The 16,659-nt window shown below is 36.6% G+C and overlaps 1 protein-coding gene across 1 annotated transcript; it reads right to left on the reverse strand.

The window, feature by feature from the left end:
- Positions 1 to 1,335: 1,335 nt before the first annotated feature.
- On the reverse strand, positions 1,336 to 16,309 carry syt9a (synaptotagmin IXa). Its single transcript, XM_038306678.1, has 7 exons — positions 16,020 to 16,309; positions 10,223 to 10,718; positions 9,458 to 10,013; positions 4,376 to 4,496; positions 4,106 to 4,277; positions 3,736 to 3,865; positions 1,336 to 1,965 (listed from the first exon to the last, which is right to left on the reverse strand). Exons 1-7 carry the CDS (start codon positions 16,165 to 16,167, stop codon positions 1,897 to 1,899), a joined length of 1,692 nt encoding a protein of 563 aa, XP_038162606.1. The 5' UTR covers positions 16,168 to 16,309; the 3' UTR covers positions 1,336 to 1,896.
- Positions 16,310 to 16,659: the final 350 nt, after the last annotated feature.

Raw genomic sequence — 16,659 nt, forward strand, 5'->3', positions numbered from 1 at the left:
ACATGTTTTTTCTTTTTTTAATCTCATGGAACCTATCATTCGGCAGGAGGGGCTATTTTTCTAAATAATTTTGATAGTAAAGTTTTTGTCCATTTTTGGAACGTTTATTTGAAGGAATTATTTTATCCCATTGTGCAGCTTAATTTTACAACATATACAGAATATGTCTATAATTAAAAAAACAGATTTAAGATCAATGAAGCAGGTCTGCAAATGGCACCAAATGTGGAGGATTTACTAAGCCTTAATCCTCCAAAATTACTGTCCAAAATATATAGGTGTTTATCGAAAATAACTGAGTCTATTCCTATAGCTGAGTCACTTCCCACTGGAAAATAGGAAACTGATTTATCAGTTAGGCTTGATCAAAATGTTTGGTCTAAAATCTATCAGAGAACCTTTAACATGAACAGAAATCCACCCCCCTCATGATTGTCCCTCTTGCGTTGTGGTGTGGAATAACATAGCGCAGACCACACTTCAAAATTGGGCATAAACCAAAAATATTTGTATCATACCTGCAACAAGCGCACTGCGACACACAGTTGCAAGATTATAACCAGCCTTTCTTCTGAGAGGAAGAAGAAGAAGTATGCTTGTTTGAACATGCCCAATGAGCAATTTGCCCACAACGCCAAACTGAATTTCAAACATGTTTAATTTTCTCCCAATCTCACGATTCCTGATTGGAAGGTTGTCCTGAGTGGCTGATCGCCCCTCGTTACCCCATGTACACTACACGATGCATGACAGACAGTTAGGCTAAAAGCCGGACCAATCAAAAAATTCTTGCACGACTGGAAAATCGTCCCAAAAAGGGCAAAAAATCGTACAGTGTATTCCAGGGTTGAGTTTAAATGTGTTACATTTCTTTTCACTTCCTGTTTTTGTCATTCATTAATGTCATTCACCTGGAGTTTGTGATCCTCATTAGTTTGTTGGCCTAGTTATTTCTCATTCATGCAGCTTCCCTATGGCAGTTAGTCTTTGTACTTTGAGTCAAGCGGTCAAGCCTTTTTGAATTTGAACTTAGCTTTCTGGTTATTTTTTTATAATGCTTGTTTTTGGACCTTTTCCTTCCTCTGTTTTTGTTAAACCTGCTTCCATTGGATGTTTGGTGTTTGACCTCAGTGTATTAAAAGAACCTTAAACTCGATTCTACTGTCAGAGTCCTCTATTCCCGAGCCGTACGACAATATAATATGTAATTCATCTAAACAATGTTTTTCACCAAGTTACTAAATTCAGTAAAGTTACTATAACTCCTTAACTTATTAATATTCTTCTTAATTAAATGGGACATTTTATGTCAATACACAATAATGGACAAACATGTTTTTTACATTACACTATTTATTTCTAACATTCAACATATCCTGCTTACATATACTTCGTATGTAAATAAATTGTTACTGCACACTTACTGACAGTACAACATAATGAAATATAAAATTAGGAACAGAAGCAAACAAACCAGGAGAAGATATTTCACCAAACCATGACCCCATGCACCACTTCAACACTAAATAAAAAGAAAAAAACATTTGGCTGTTCAACTGGTTTGAAGTACATCTTGCAAGTACAGTTTTACTTTTTCAAAACAGGTACCAAGACTATGTAAAAATAAACAGTAACAGTGTTATCTGTATAAACGCAGGAATTGCACAGACTTAAAATGTCTGCATATACCTGTTTTCTAAGGAAACATCATGAAAAAACAAAACATCCATCTTGGCGATCATTCTACATCCAACATAAGAAATTTTGCATCTCTCATTTCCATAGCTGTCATTAAAAGCCTGCACCTTTTTTTATTAAAATATTTTTTTTAACAACACTCAGCAGCACTCATAATGTGCTTCTCAATGAGCAGTGTCTTTTTTTTTTTGCTGAAGGCTACGGAGAAGGAGGCGCTTTTAGGGAATTACAAGATCCTCCTTGGCTACTACTTGTAGTCCCCTGGTACTGTGCAAAGAGAAGAACAAGAGAACAAAAGCAAAATAATTAATAACTATGAACATAAGACTCGCAATCATAGAGAGCAGATGTAAATTGAGATAAAGTATGTATTTACATTTTTAATAAGCTATCTGCAAAGACAGTTGTCTGCATTTAAAAGGATGAAAGCTTTTTGAGACAAAATGCTTATCTGGGATGTGGATGAATAAACATGCACCTGTGGGTGGTACAAATAGCAACTTTTACTGCTTTGTGAATAAGGGAAAGTATGATTTGTAAAAAGAAAAAAAACTTGTTTTAAAATTGCCCTGATGTATGTGTACTCTCAATACAGATTCAGAGCAGTTATAGTTATTTTTTTACTCTATGCCCACTTTAGTATTAAGATAAATACCTTCTTCACACAAATGTAACAGGCTGCAGAACAACTTCAAGCCATCAATTTCCCACTATCAAGCTTCAACATCAGGTAGTTTTATTGATTCTTTAAGGTTTTATTTTTTTTCTTTCCACTTTGTTCATGTATATGTCTTTTTTTTTTTTTTATCCAAACGCTGTCAAGTTTTATAGACACAGTTTACTAAAGTTAATTTGTTTTTTAAAGAACTCAAGTTATGCTTGTCAAGTTTGTCATGACTTTGGTTCTGTTTAAGTTCTCTTTTAGAGTTTTCATTGGTTTCATTTCCATTAGTAGTAGTTGGTTTTGGTTGTATTTGAGTTCTTTTGTATTTCTTGTTTACCCTGTTGCCCCCTTGTGTCAGTCTCCCTCTCTTAGCTCCCCTCTACATGCTTGTGTCCACACCTGTTCCTCATCTGCTGATTAGCCCAGTCTTTGTTCATTCTCCCGTTTATACTCCTCTTCAGTTACTGTTTGCTGGTTTCTTGTCATTTCCTTGCTCCTCATGTGTGTTTTCCCTGACTGTTTTTTGTTATTTTTGGATTTTTGCTTCAGTAGCCACCTTTTGTTCTTTGAATTTGCAAGAAACCACTTTAGCTTCCGTCTCTGCATTTAGGTCCTCTAAAAAAAACCACACAACCCTACAGAGTTTTACTAACTTTAAGATCAAGACAAAAACTAGTCAAGACAGTAAGAAGTCTTAAGTGCTTAAAGCATTAAAGGTTTCCCTTAATATATCTGATGTTTTTCCTTGATGAAACAGATTCTTTTTCATTTGTTCTGTAGTTTACATATATAGTTTACTTATTCAAGTCATTCAGTTTTTTTAAACGATTTCTGACAGTTTATATTAATGTAATATCTTCTGCTAAATCGAATAAAACATATTTGTGTTGCAGTGATATAAGCTGCAGTCTTTTTAAGACTAATTTTAACAACATCTTACTGTGTCAGTCAGAGCTGACAAACATTGGTTGCCTTGTCTGGGGGAAAAATATGATTTATTTTTCATTAATCAGGCACAGCTTTTCCTTTAGGAATATCTGAAGTGTATTTTTGAAATATTAAACAACCACTGATTTTATTATTTTTATTGAGATATGTCACAACACAGCATTCCAAATAATGACATTCAAAAAATAGGTTTTGAAATATTTATCAAACTATCAATATACATTTTAAGAAACCAAACAATGCTTTTGAAATTTTACTGTTTAAACAATGGCATAATTCATAAGCTAAGCAGAAGGGTCAAGCTTTGTAAGATGCCACTTTTAAAATGGTTAGAGGAAAAAAGAAGAAATCTTCATGATTAAAACCTGGTCAGTCTTCCATGCCTGGAAACACCTGTCACATACATTATAGAGAAGCCAACTCACCTCAACAAGAGGATGCCAGTGGGCGACAGGTTTCCGCGGATATGTGAGCATTTCACTCCAGTGTTCTCGACCGAGGCTGTCTGCATCATTGCCAACTCGACAGACACCAATGACCTCATTATGGCCCACACTACAGGCGCAGTAGAAAGAGAGAGAAGAGAGAATATAATCTTAGCTTGCCTTGAATTCTAGGTCAATATAAAGAAAACTTTGACAATGGAAACAAAATTTTCAGACAAGAAATGTTCAGGACTTCAAATAATGTTTACACAACCTTTAAAAGTACCTTAAGTATAGTTTAATATTGTAATTATAATAAAGTGATGACTGATGCAAATATGGTATAGGGTATAACTTAAAGTAACCGAACCGATCATAGTCCATCACTGCTATTAAAAGGCTGATCTGCTCGATGTTTTCTGGAAGGACATCAAACACAATGGCCTCGTTATAGACTGGATTTAAGGTGTTCCTCTTTGTAGATGTCTTCCTCTTCTTCAGTCTCTGACCCTTACACATCAGAGAAACCTTCACATATGGATCTTTATAAAAGACACAGAAATAGGGATTGTGAGCATTTATCTCTTTCTTGGACAACAGGTGGAAATACCCTGGATTAACAATATCAAACTTAATTTACCAGATGCACCAGTTATATCCATGGCCTTAAGATTACGAGCCTGTATCATGGTGATGGTCAATCTGCCTGCTGTAGGCAGGTAGCAGAGGGAGAACATCAAATCCCCAAGGTCAACGTTATCCTAAAAGCAATCAGAAACGTATTACTTTCCACCTAAAGTGAAATCTTCACATTACCTGTTTATGCATACATGCCTAGGCTAAAGAACAGTAACAGTGTATGACTTATTTATAGTGCTTTAACCACATATTTTTAGCCAAAAGACTCATGTCCTAAGCTTGGCTCAGATAACAGCCTCATATACTTCACCCAGAATACTTCTGTTTAGCGATACATCAGATTTCACCTGCACTGAAAATAGCTTCACTAAGAAGTGGCAACCATTAATGCAGACAAAATTTCTGATGAACACTACTCCTGCAATCTATTGCTTCCTTAGTTCTTGATGTATTCCATTTTATATCTTTTCATTCCTCGGCATCATCACATTCATAATTAAATTCCAAACTTACATAATAAAATTTCATCTTTCCATCCATCCATCCATCCATCCATCCATCCATCCATTCATCCATCCATCCATCCATCCATCCATCCATCCATCCATCCATCCATCCATCCATCCATCCATCCATCCATCCATCCATCCATCCATCCATCCATCCATCCATCCATAAATCCATTCATGAATCCATCCATTCATCCTTGTTGAACAAAATAAAAAAAAAAATTTAAATTGAAACCCTTGTAAAATAAATTACTAAATTTAAATTCCTCCAGGGATTAACATTCTATTTTCAAGATTAACTGAATTGATGTTCTGTCCGAGCACTTTTTTTTTGCATACAAATAATTGCTTCATATGGACATATATGCACCGAAGGTATAGTTTCTCTTTCATATCTTCCTGTCAGCATATGCTATTAGGTACCAGTATTTTCCGATGTTTCCTATTTTATTCATTCCTGGATCTTTAACAGATTTGTATTGTTCTTATGGACAAGTGTCCATTTACCAAGATACCAAAACATGGTTTAATAATGGTCTATGACAACTCTTCACTTTAGCTGTATTTTCTAAATATCCAGCACACTGACTGTTTAACTGAGATTTCTATAAAAATCTTCAGGTCATTTTAGACAAGATGCACCTAATATTCCTTCATGACTGACTTTCTAAAGGAATCAGCTTTACATTTTTGGAGTGTGAATCTTTTATAAGAATAACTGAACTGATGGTAAATTGTCAACATTTATTTCTATATTATAAACCTGATTTATTAATAAGGCTGATTTAAATATAAACCGGAACTGTACCTTCAGCCAATATAATCTTTAATTAAATATATTGACATTTGTTCTAAAAACACATCTGAGTACAAATCAAACTGTTTTTGTATTACTGTACCCGAGGTCCCGGGCTACACTAATAAACAATAATATAAATGGGAAAAAACAAAAGCATTAGATACAATTTGTTTGTATTACAAATTAGATACTCAGTAGCAGCAAAATAACATGTTATTCCATCAATATGCAATCTGCTTCTGCTGTGGAGCTAAAACAGCTGAATCTGGCAACAAGACGGACATTATGGTCTTACCTTCTGGCAATGAGACTTAATGAAAATATCATCATTTTTACCAAATCATTTGTGCTGAGGTATTTATTCAATTTCATATCTTTGTACTATATCCTAGGGGCAATATCCAAGAGAAATATGTACTTCTGTGGAAACAAGCATTTATACATGTCTTACAGGCTGTGCTCAAGCAACGCCTACAGCCTTTGAGCTGTTTGCGGTCCGAGGACTGGAAGTGTGAAAGAAACTTTTGAGAATGAAGGATGTGGAAAACTGTGAATCCCTGTATTGCCTATCAAGCTCAATCTTATCGTATACTTGTGAATGATTGTGTAAGCATATATTTATATTTGGGCAATAGGAAAACCACTGCATACAAATTTTTAATGGTGCCATAAATCTTACAGCTTTTTAAGTGTGATATACACAGAAGCCTTCATTGAAATTATGCATTAACATGTCTACATTGCTGTTCATATGTCTTTTGTGCTGCAATTTAGTACATCACCCTTTTCTGCAGTATTGTTGCATAGCAATGACTTTGATATCAGACACAACTGTGAAATTCAGGTTAATACAATTCAAAAAAAGTAAAGATTAAGGAATTTTGTTAGATGTTGGGAAAAAATGTACTCAAAACCCTAATAATACCTACCATCACATATTATCTAAAAAATGGTTATTGTTTTTGACCTGAGTCGCAAACTCCAGTTCACTAAAACTATTCTAAATTAGATCAATTCCTCTTTGCCAAATATTCATAAAATATAATTATGTTAAGAGTCTAGTTCACATGAAGCTGCAGCTTTGCTGTTCATTTGCAAGAGACATTAAACTTTGTGTTGTGGTAAAGTATTTAATCACAGAATGTTGAGCAAATGGTACTAACCCAGGTTTAAATCCTGGTTGTTGCCAGCAGTTTTGACTCTAATGCTGTGTCTTAGTCTGACAAGACAGTTAATTGGTCAGTTCCAAAGGAGGTTAAGGATAAGATAAATTGTATAAAATATTCTCTGCACATAAGACTGATGCTCCTTTATGACAGGGTTTCTTAACCCTGGTCCTCAGAGCCAAATGTCTATGTTTTATATGTGTCCCTACTCAAGCACACCAGATTTGAATGACTACATTTCCATCTTAGCAGCCATCAAATGCTGTAAAAGCCTGTTGATCACTTTCTCTTTAGGTCAGGGTGTGCAGACAGGAACACCTTAAACATGAAGGACAATAGACCCTAAGGACCAGGGTTAGGAAAACCTGTTTTAGGACACAACTCTGTTCAATCTAGGAAGAGAGTCCAGGAATGATAGCTTTCTTGATTTAAGCAAACAAATTTAAGAAGAAGATTGTGCATGATTGCATTTAATTCAAAAACCTAGACACATAAAAAAATCAGGAAATTTCAAAAGCACTGGTAGTGTGTCTGCAGTTAAAATCAATTTATCCAGGTGATGTTTCAACACACAGCAGGAAAGTCAAATTAAGTTTGTTCTCCTCCAACCAGAAGAGAACAAACCATATTTTTCCAGTTGAGAATCATGGTCTTGTATTTGGAGGAGATTATCTTCATGAGCTGATCTCTATCCTGGCCACTGCACAATCTGCTGTGAACTGCTCCAACGCATGCGGTAGGTCTTGGCAGGAGGAAGAATCCAGTACCATATCAATTGTGAAATGTAGAGATACAGACCTCTGGTACCCAAATCAGAGCCCCACTAGTCCTTGGTTGAAGAAACCCTAAAATCTTGTGCAATAAGGTACAGAGAACAATGCAGCTGGATTCCAACATGTAGTGAAAACAGGTCAGACATAATGCCAGCATTGCAGACCAGAGTCCTGCCGCACTTGACAGAGACCAGATTGCCCCAATTATATGGCAACTGACTCCATAGACCTGAAACTGTGCCATGAAGGACACACTTGAATGCCTTTTTCAGGTCTATGGAATATGGCATCAGGATTCTGCGCAAAAGGTTCACATGCCATAAGTACTTGCCTTATACTATACTAGCTTTACTTGATCCAGACACTTGTAAACCATTCCTCGCCCCAAGTACAAATATAGTGACAAAGTGCTCCAATGTGTCACACACAAGGGGTTTTACCTTATCTGTAGGCATGTGGTCTGATTTCCACGCATGTGCATCCTCCCTTCTGAAGTGTGGACCTTATTCTGCTCACTCCTTTCACTATGATGGGGTTATCCAGAAGACAAACCAACCCACCTGCGATTGGCTACTTTTCAGGAAGTCCTACCTCTTGAGGCTGTACTGTTCTTCCTAGTAGCAAAGTCACTTCAATCACACTGTTTTTTTTTTCAAGAGTTGGAAGTTGGAAATCAAAGTCATTATTTGAAAAAAAAACATGGTTCGGATGAATACTGGATTTTGACTGGCTGAAGGGTGTCTGTAAAAATGGGTTATAGGACTACTAAGAAAAAGATTCTGAGAGTTTCTGCTAGCTCAAACGTCAGATGGAAACGGGAAGACAGTGTATGTCGTTACCTTGACAACATGTCACATCTCAAGATGCGGGATTTCCTGAAAAGTCTGCAAGATATGCATCATTTGTTGGTCCCAGACTATCCTCCTTTGTCACAGAATGTCTATTACTAATTTGTTGAGCAGAACAAATTGTATGCAGTTTTGAAAGTAATGGTGGGTAATCTGTACTATATATTCCTTACATGTTCAGGATCTGAGGTGTGTTAACAGCAGAGCATGTGATTTGACCAATTTCTTGATGTCTGTAGAACCAAATAATCTACGAATGACCCTTGGGGATCAAAACCACATCTTATCAAGGGCAATGTTTAAGGTGCGCTACTTGCACTACTTTTAATATAGCCTTGCCAATGAAAATGAAGCAGCAGATAAATGTGATCCTAGAATAGCAAAAAGCTGGAATTTGATTATAGTTATTCACTCTATCAAATAACTGCTTAATATCAGCTTTCAGTGAAATAATCTCCACTCAGGCAAATGTAGATGAGATAGACAAGACTACACTGTGATAAAAAAAAAACTGTTTTATATGCATCTGTGGTGAGTTTGTGAGGCTAGTTGGAGCAGAAGTTATTGAACTATGTCAGGAGACGTAAACTAATATGAGTCATTCCGTATGTCTGGCAGCACTTAACATTAGGAAGGATTATGTTAGAAACATATCTGAAAGCTATAGTTTCTGCATTTTACTTTCTAACATTTCTCTTTTCTGTTGCTCACAAGGACTAGTCAACTCAATTGTACTACAATCAGCTTTCGAAGTTGAATTCAACAGTGCTTCTTCCCCCTATTAAGCCCTTACAAGGCACAATATTTAAAAGGAGTAACATGTCAGCTTCTTCAAAAGAAATTCTTGTTAAAAAAAACTGTTATTTCTCTAAAGTCTCTCATAGTTTTTAGATTTTATTTGTCATTAATATGTATTGTATTAATGTTTTATACCTGCTACATAAATGTTTTTTATGTAACTGAAATCTGAACATTAGTGCTGACTTACCGAGGATACATACTGGATCTCACGGCAGAGTTTTGTCTCCCTGGGAAAATCTGCCAGGTCCAGGAAGTTGTCTACCACCACTTGACCAATGATGTCATGACGTGAAAAGCGGTCGAAGTCGTACACGCTGAAATGAAGCTTACGTGTGGGAAGCTCAGAGTAGGCCACAGGGAACAGGAAGACCTCATCAAACACAGGGTTAAGTGTCTTGCGATGCACCTTTGTCTGGTGTTTGGTCTTCCGATCTGGCAGCAGGTAGATCTTAACATAGGGATCAGAGGAACCAGAGAAATCCTTGGCTGGGAGGTCCTCTGCTTTATGGATTTTAACTATTAATTGTTCCAAATCGCAGTCAAATTTGAGAATAAAGTGGAGGCGACCACAGCCCCCACCTCTGCAACTGGCTTCCTCCCCCTCAAGTGAGCGCTGCTTGTACAGTTCGGGTTTGAGGCGGCCAAGTCCAAGACCCATTCCAGTAAGGGAATCCTGTCTTTGGAACTGTGCCACATTGAAGTCCGGATTAGAGAGGTTCATATGCCTGCGAATGGAACCTTGACTGTGGACAAAACATTTCAGCAAATTAAAGAATGACTATAGAAAGGACTGATTAACAGTAAAAATCATCATCTTTTTTTCTTTTTTAAGATAGAACTATAACAGCAATAACAGTAAAGATAAGAGAAATATAGGCTTCTTAGATGATTTCAAACAAACAATGTATTTGTGATGATGAAAATATAGAAATAACAGAAATTCCATACTGACCCCATTTCAGAGACTGAGCAACCACCAGGTGCTGGCTCTGTAGTCTGCCTTTGCATCCGAGGATTAGTGTGAACTCCATTTTCTCGGGTTTTTCTTTGAGCATCCAATGGTATGTCAGGGGATGTATAGCTTATCTTCATAGCTGCTTCTGGTGTGGCCATCACCACAGGTGGGGGTGACACAGGAGTTAATGGTGCCTCAACTGACACTACAGAGGCAACAGGGGTAGACTCTTTGGCAACAGAACAATGTGATGACTTACGGCGGTTGTGCAATGGCGGGTCTACGGCAGTGTAAACTGGCTGTTTGGGTGCAGGCTGTGAGGGCAGAGGGCTCATGGTGGGGTTTATGTGCCCTTGGACCTCCTTTGTCATGGGTGAAAGCCCTCGTTCCCTCCATGGTATCCAGCAGAGTTTCCAAGAGACGAAGAGGGAGACCCCAAATAGGGCTAAGCCACAGGCAGTAACCACTAGTGATAGTAGACTCACTGATATATCTGAGAGGAACAAAAATGAGAAGAAGTCAAAATGAGGTAAGGATTTCACTTATAATTCATTGAGAGCCGTATAAGCCCTCTGCCACCAGGCACCTCCATGATGTCACTAGTAATGTCATGCTGAAGCTTTGCAAAAGCTAACATGAATTGACAATAGCAGAAAATATTATTAACTCTTAATAAAAATTATCTTCCAAATGCATTATCTAAATGAAGTTTTTTGTTTATAAATTAAAAAATACTATATACGTTAATTACCAGTTATGAATTCCTCAGGAAGAAATTAGCTTTAGTTTGTATGTATACACTATGATTGGGGCGTATTTACCATTAAGCAAAACTAGGCAGTTGCCTAGGGCCCAGAGTTCTTGGGGGCCCCCTAAAACTCTGATTACATGTAAGGTTAATACAGATATTACTTATGTGACATATTAATTATGTTTTTGATCAAAATCCTTTGGTTAGAATGCCTTCAGAACACTTATAATATTAAGTGTTTCTCTGGGATCAGTCCATTTCCTGCGCATGTGCAGAAAGGTCCAAACAGACAACAGCAAACCATTTGAAAACAAACGGTGTGAAGAGCTGTGTCGCCAACTTAACGCTTCTGTGGCTATATTTACCAACTTTTCAGACCCCTCTAGTGCCTTTATTTAAAAAAAAAAAGCACTAGATGTTGGGCAAAACTTGACCCTCTAAAACCTTCCTAATTTGCATAATGAGGAAGAAATGCATACAGAAATGTAAAAACGACAGGCAGAAATAAATCGGATTGAAAAAATAGGGTAAAAAAATACAAAAGAAGAATAAAACAGACAAAAATAGTAAAACATGCACATAAAAAAAATCCTAAAAAAATAAGTAACTGATAAATAAATTTGAAGATTATAACAAACAATAAATAAATAAGGTAATCATTACAAAGGCGAATAAATTAAGACACTTTTTTTTATTTCTGTATTTATTTTTAAATATGGTAGAGCTGGTCCTCCATAGTTTTCATGTTGTAGTTGGAAGTATTTGAGAGAAAACTGATTAAAAATCAAACAGTTAATAACTGCTACAAATATTTTTCATTCTAAAATGCTCTTTTTTTTATTGACACAAAAACAGTTACCAAAGCCTATTGTAAAACCCCTAAAGATCCTCCGAAATCCTGAAGTAACTAATAAATAACAGATTTAAAGATGTATACCTCAAAATGGATATCACCAGAGGTATCAGGTCAAGCAACATGAGGGAACATTATTTTCAGCCAGAAAATAATGTTCTTTTAATTAATTACGGTCATGTGTTTTACTGGGGCTTAATCCAACCAGGAGCCAATGGATATGCTAACCACATTGAAAGCTAACCAGATGCTCACAGATTTCAATAATTCTTTAGACTTATGACAAACTTTATTTTAAATGAGAGAATACAAACCACTGTGATTCAGTTTGATTGCTAAAAATAACTGAAGCGTCCTTTAAAATTAGTTTCTTCATGTCTGCTACTCCTGGTGCCTTGTTTCCAATCTCACAACAAAAGTATTACATTAAGATAATAAACTAGGAGGTCCTTGCTAGTAGGGTTGGGAATTGAAAAGATTTTCACGATTCCGATTCCCTTTTCGATTCTATGAAACGATTCAATTCTTTATCGATTCTTTTTTCGATTCCAATTTGGGGGAAAAAGGAGAACAAACAGTTTGATTATCAGAATCAACTTTGTTTACTTAACTATTGCACAATCTTACAAACTCAACAAGATCAAGATGTCCACAGGAAATGTGAAACTGGAGTAACATCTTTGTTTAAATGAAAAATGAATACAAGAACAAACTTAATAACCAACAATGTCTAATAACAAATTATGGGATAATAACCTATTTTAAATAACAAAAAATACTAATTATAAAACAGTAGTAGGGAAAATTAACAGTTATTTTGCAGAAAGATGAGCATATCTGCTTTTCTGGAAGGATACGGGATCTTTCAGGGCTTACGGTGTCTCCAGCCATGGAGAACACACTCTCAGATGGGGTGGAGGAAGCCTGCACACAGAGGTAGTTTTCAGCCAGTCAGATAGCAAGGGCAGCGTATCTTGCTTGTTCCACCACCACAGTGTGGCGCTATCCCTGCAGGGGATGGAGGGCAAGCTTTTATAGAGCTGGATTTCCTGATCTACCCTCTGGGCTAAGGAAAGACGGGGCTTTGATTCAGAAAGTGACCGCAGCTCGTTGTCTTCCTCCTCGAATTGTTCTTCCAACTTACGTAACTTGCGTAACTTACGTAAAAACGTGACGTAAGTCGTGCTCCCCAGAGCCGGCGCTCTAGGCTCTGTTGCTGCAGGAATCGAAAAAAGAATCGTTCAGCGAGCTGCCAAACGATGCCATGGAATCGGAAAATTCGGAACCGGTTCTTAACAGGAACCGGTTTTCGATTCCCATCCCTACTTGCTAGTCACTTGATGTAGTTTTGCAATGGTTTTGTCCAGGAAATAAACACGCTGTACTTCTTTATCATCTAGCATTGTACAATGTGCCTGCTTAATTGGCACTGGTCCACCACTTTCAAGTATCCCTTGTGAATTTATTGATGTGCTGGCCACCATATGTGCCTGAGCTTCGGATTAAGCTGCTTGAACTTTAAATGGGGCGAGTAATTCCGTTTTCATACTGTCTCTTTTTGTTAACTACTTAAATCTAAACATGCCCGACACATAAGTGTCTTCTCACGCTCTTTAACATTTTTTTTTTCTTCTTATAGCTGCAGTATCTGCCAAATCCACAAAGTGTTATCTATTTTTAAATACCTGGTGACAGTGATGCACACATATTCTGTTTTCTTAACCTGAGTATGTAACATGCCATTAGTTGCTTTTTGTGACAGAGAAACGATAGAGCTTTTTGTAATACATTTGAAAAAAACTGTGGCTATAGTACTAAATAATTATAAAAATATATACAGTATCAGTCAATTATTGTTTAATAATAACATTGTTGTGTAATAGTAGCATTTCTGTATATAAACTTAATAAAAAAAAATAAACAGGACAAATAGTTTTCAAATTTGACTTTTTTTCTTATTCGCAAATTTAAAGAATAATAAACTCAGTACAATTTTTATTTCATTATATTTGTACAGTAGAGTAAACCCTCTAAATTTAATGATTGTCAACCCAATGACAAGGGGAAAGAAAGAAATGTAAAAAAAAAAAAAAATATATATATATATATATATATATATATATATATATATATATATATATATATATACGGTATAGATATATATATATATATAGAATGTAATTTTGTACATTTTGTATCTTTTGTTTCTTGGAGCAACATTGCTTACTGTATTACTAAGTCTGTCTGTAGGCACACTCATAGAAGTTAGCAAAGGAACTAAGACCAACTGTCCTTTCTGTGCTGTGAGATTTTGTGAACACAGAGTAAGTGTGATCATAGAGAAACTGAGGGATCTGCCATCTGAGGACAATGAGCAGAGCTTGGCAAAATGCCAAAGGAAGAGGGATCCACAGACACCTGGATAGACTCAGAGACGCCATGACAATAGAGAAGGTGGATCCAATTTAGTACACAAGACCCTCAGAGGTGCAATAGTGTAGGAGGTTAGCAAGTGGTGAAAAAAGTATTTGTACTTTCTTATTCTGAAATTTCTCAATGCATAATAACCAGTACTACTGTATTTTGCTATTTGCTAATGAAAAGATGGTTTCCAGGTACAGGATTTTTTTTAATTTCAGTGGTTTCCCCTTTGATCCTCTCTGATGCTTGGTTTAAAACCTATAAGACATGCTGGCCAATAGTAAGCTACAAATATAATATAATTATAGAAAGCAGAAGTTTTTTGTACTGCCCTAGAAAAGCAGCAAGTATGTTGCACAACTGTTATCTCCTACTCAGTGTCCCCAGTGCTATACAAGTGTTTTTAATATATGTATATGTTACAAGGTCTGTTTTGGCGTAACAAAGGAGAGAAAGTGAATAAACGTTGTGTATTGGCTTATATTAGGGTACAGGACAAGTGAGCATACTAATCCTGAAATTTTTAAACTGATGAAGCTGAAGAGGAAAAAGCTTTAATAGAAGCATAAGCTAGTTCTTTACACTCATATACAGTACCTATGTCTGACTCAGAATGGCACTGTTTTTAAAGTCTTTTCTGAGAGGTCTGATGCTTAAAGAGATCCTAAGACTGAAATTTCTGTGAACACTCATATAGTTTAGCTTATCTTAAACTTGTCTAACTAATTGTCTTACATATTTGATCAGTGGCTTACAGTGACTAACAGTTATTATTAGCTAAGTAATCAGTATGTCTAAGGCTAATAAAAAAAAAATGAAAGCAACACTCACAAGTTCATTAGGAATAAATGTAAATAAGTGTTCTTTATCCCAGCTATTATTCTGTTATGAGGAATGTACCCTGTTACATGAGAAATGAAGACTATTGTGATATTAACTCATCATCATGTTCACTGTGATCGTTCATGTCTCTACTTTTGACGCTGCTGACAAAATAAAAAACATGATTTGCTTTATGATAAAAAAAAAATCATACAATAGACAAAAAAGAAGCAGCTTTATATAAGGGGAAATTAGTAAACCTAAAAATGACGCCCTAAAAAGCCACACTTTGTGCACTCATTTTTCCCTCCCCCAAACTGACTGTAGAAGAGTGCAGGAATTGTGCCTAGCACGATCTATTGCTCCTTTGCACACGCGCATTCAACCAACCAAGTCAGCCAAGTGAGCTTTCATTGCCTCAAAGCCTTAATAATCTAATATATTCGTTGATATCATTTATTGAAATTCGGCTTTGAGTCTGATATGGTTTACATGAACAAATAAACATGTTCCCTTCCTTCAATCCTGATGCTTTTAGGCTAAAGAAGACTTTCAACTTTTAAATAAGTAAGTCTAGAGTCAGAATCAGATCTGTGAACTACAAAGGGAGCAAAAAGACTACAGAGACATGTTTACTCAACCGATAAAGACCGCATTAATTATATTATCCTATGTAGGAGTACCTACATGAAACCATGTCAGGAATGCACCTTAATTTCCCTTTGGTGAATCTCAATCATCTAAACCACCGCCTTAAATTCCAAGTTGAGTTTAGAATTGAAACAAGTTCTTGTAAGGGACATGAATCAAAATGTATCTGCTATGATTAAGAAACGCTCTAGCGCAAGAGTTCATGACACATTTCACGTTTTACTCGGTAAATGACAAGTCACATTCCCTTCAGATCAACTGCTCCGCCGAAAGAATGCGTGGAAAAGATGCCTCACCTGAATCAGAATATCGTGGCCTGGCGAGGTCTCGGAAATAGTAGATGAAATCCAGACAGTTTTCGTTCTGCACTTCCCCCTTCGAGCAAAGATCTGAAAGGAGTTCGAGTGCTTTTTGACAAATCTCGTCATCTCTGTCTCCAGGCATTTCCCACCAGCATCCTTGTAAATGAACTGTCTCTCGACGGCACCTATCCCTCGCTGGTCAGCACGGTTTCTGGAGTGAACCACTTACATAGAGGCACGTCGTCCACCACAGTTCTTTATGTGAAAGCGTGAAAAAGAAAAATCCAAGTCCAAGTGCTCCTGGGGGAAAGCAACCTCTCCAACATGTGGAGTACAATCAGTTTTTATCTATTTATTTACGCTAAGTGAAACCCTCCTCTCACTGCTGCTCAGCTGGAAGCCACCGGTTGAATCCACGCACCACCTCCGCGACGCCGTGCGTTGTCCAGGGTGCTGAAATGTGTGTGCGTACCGCCGCTGCAATAAAACGTTTCAATCACGGAAACGACGGTGTCTAAAACCTCCTATTTAACCCACGAACCAATCCAAAACAAAGAAAAAGCTCTACTGTGTTTTATTTAATTTTTTTTTTAAAATAGAAGAGGATAAAAAAGCCGCATTTGCGAGATTTACA

This window comes from Cyprinodon tularosa, unplaced genomic scaffold, assembly GCF_016077235.1.
Source record: "Cyprinodon tularosa strain WSP-4 unplaced genomic scaffold, ASM1607723v1 ctg59, whole genome shotgun sequence".
Taxonomy (NCBI): Eukaryota; Metazoa; Chordata; class Actinopteri; order Cyprinodontiformes; family Cyprinodontidae; genus Cyprinodon; species Cyprinodon tularosa.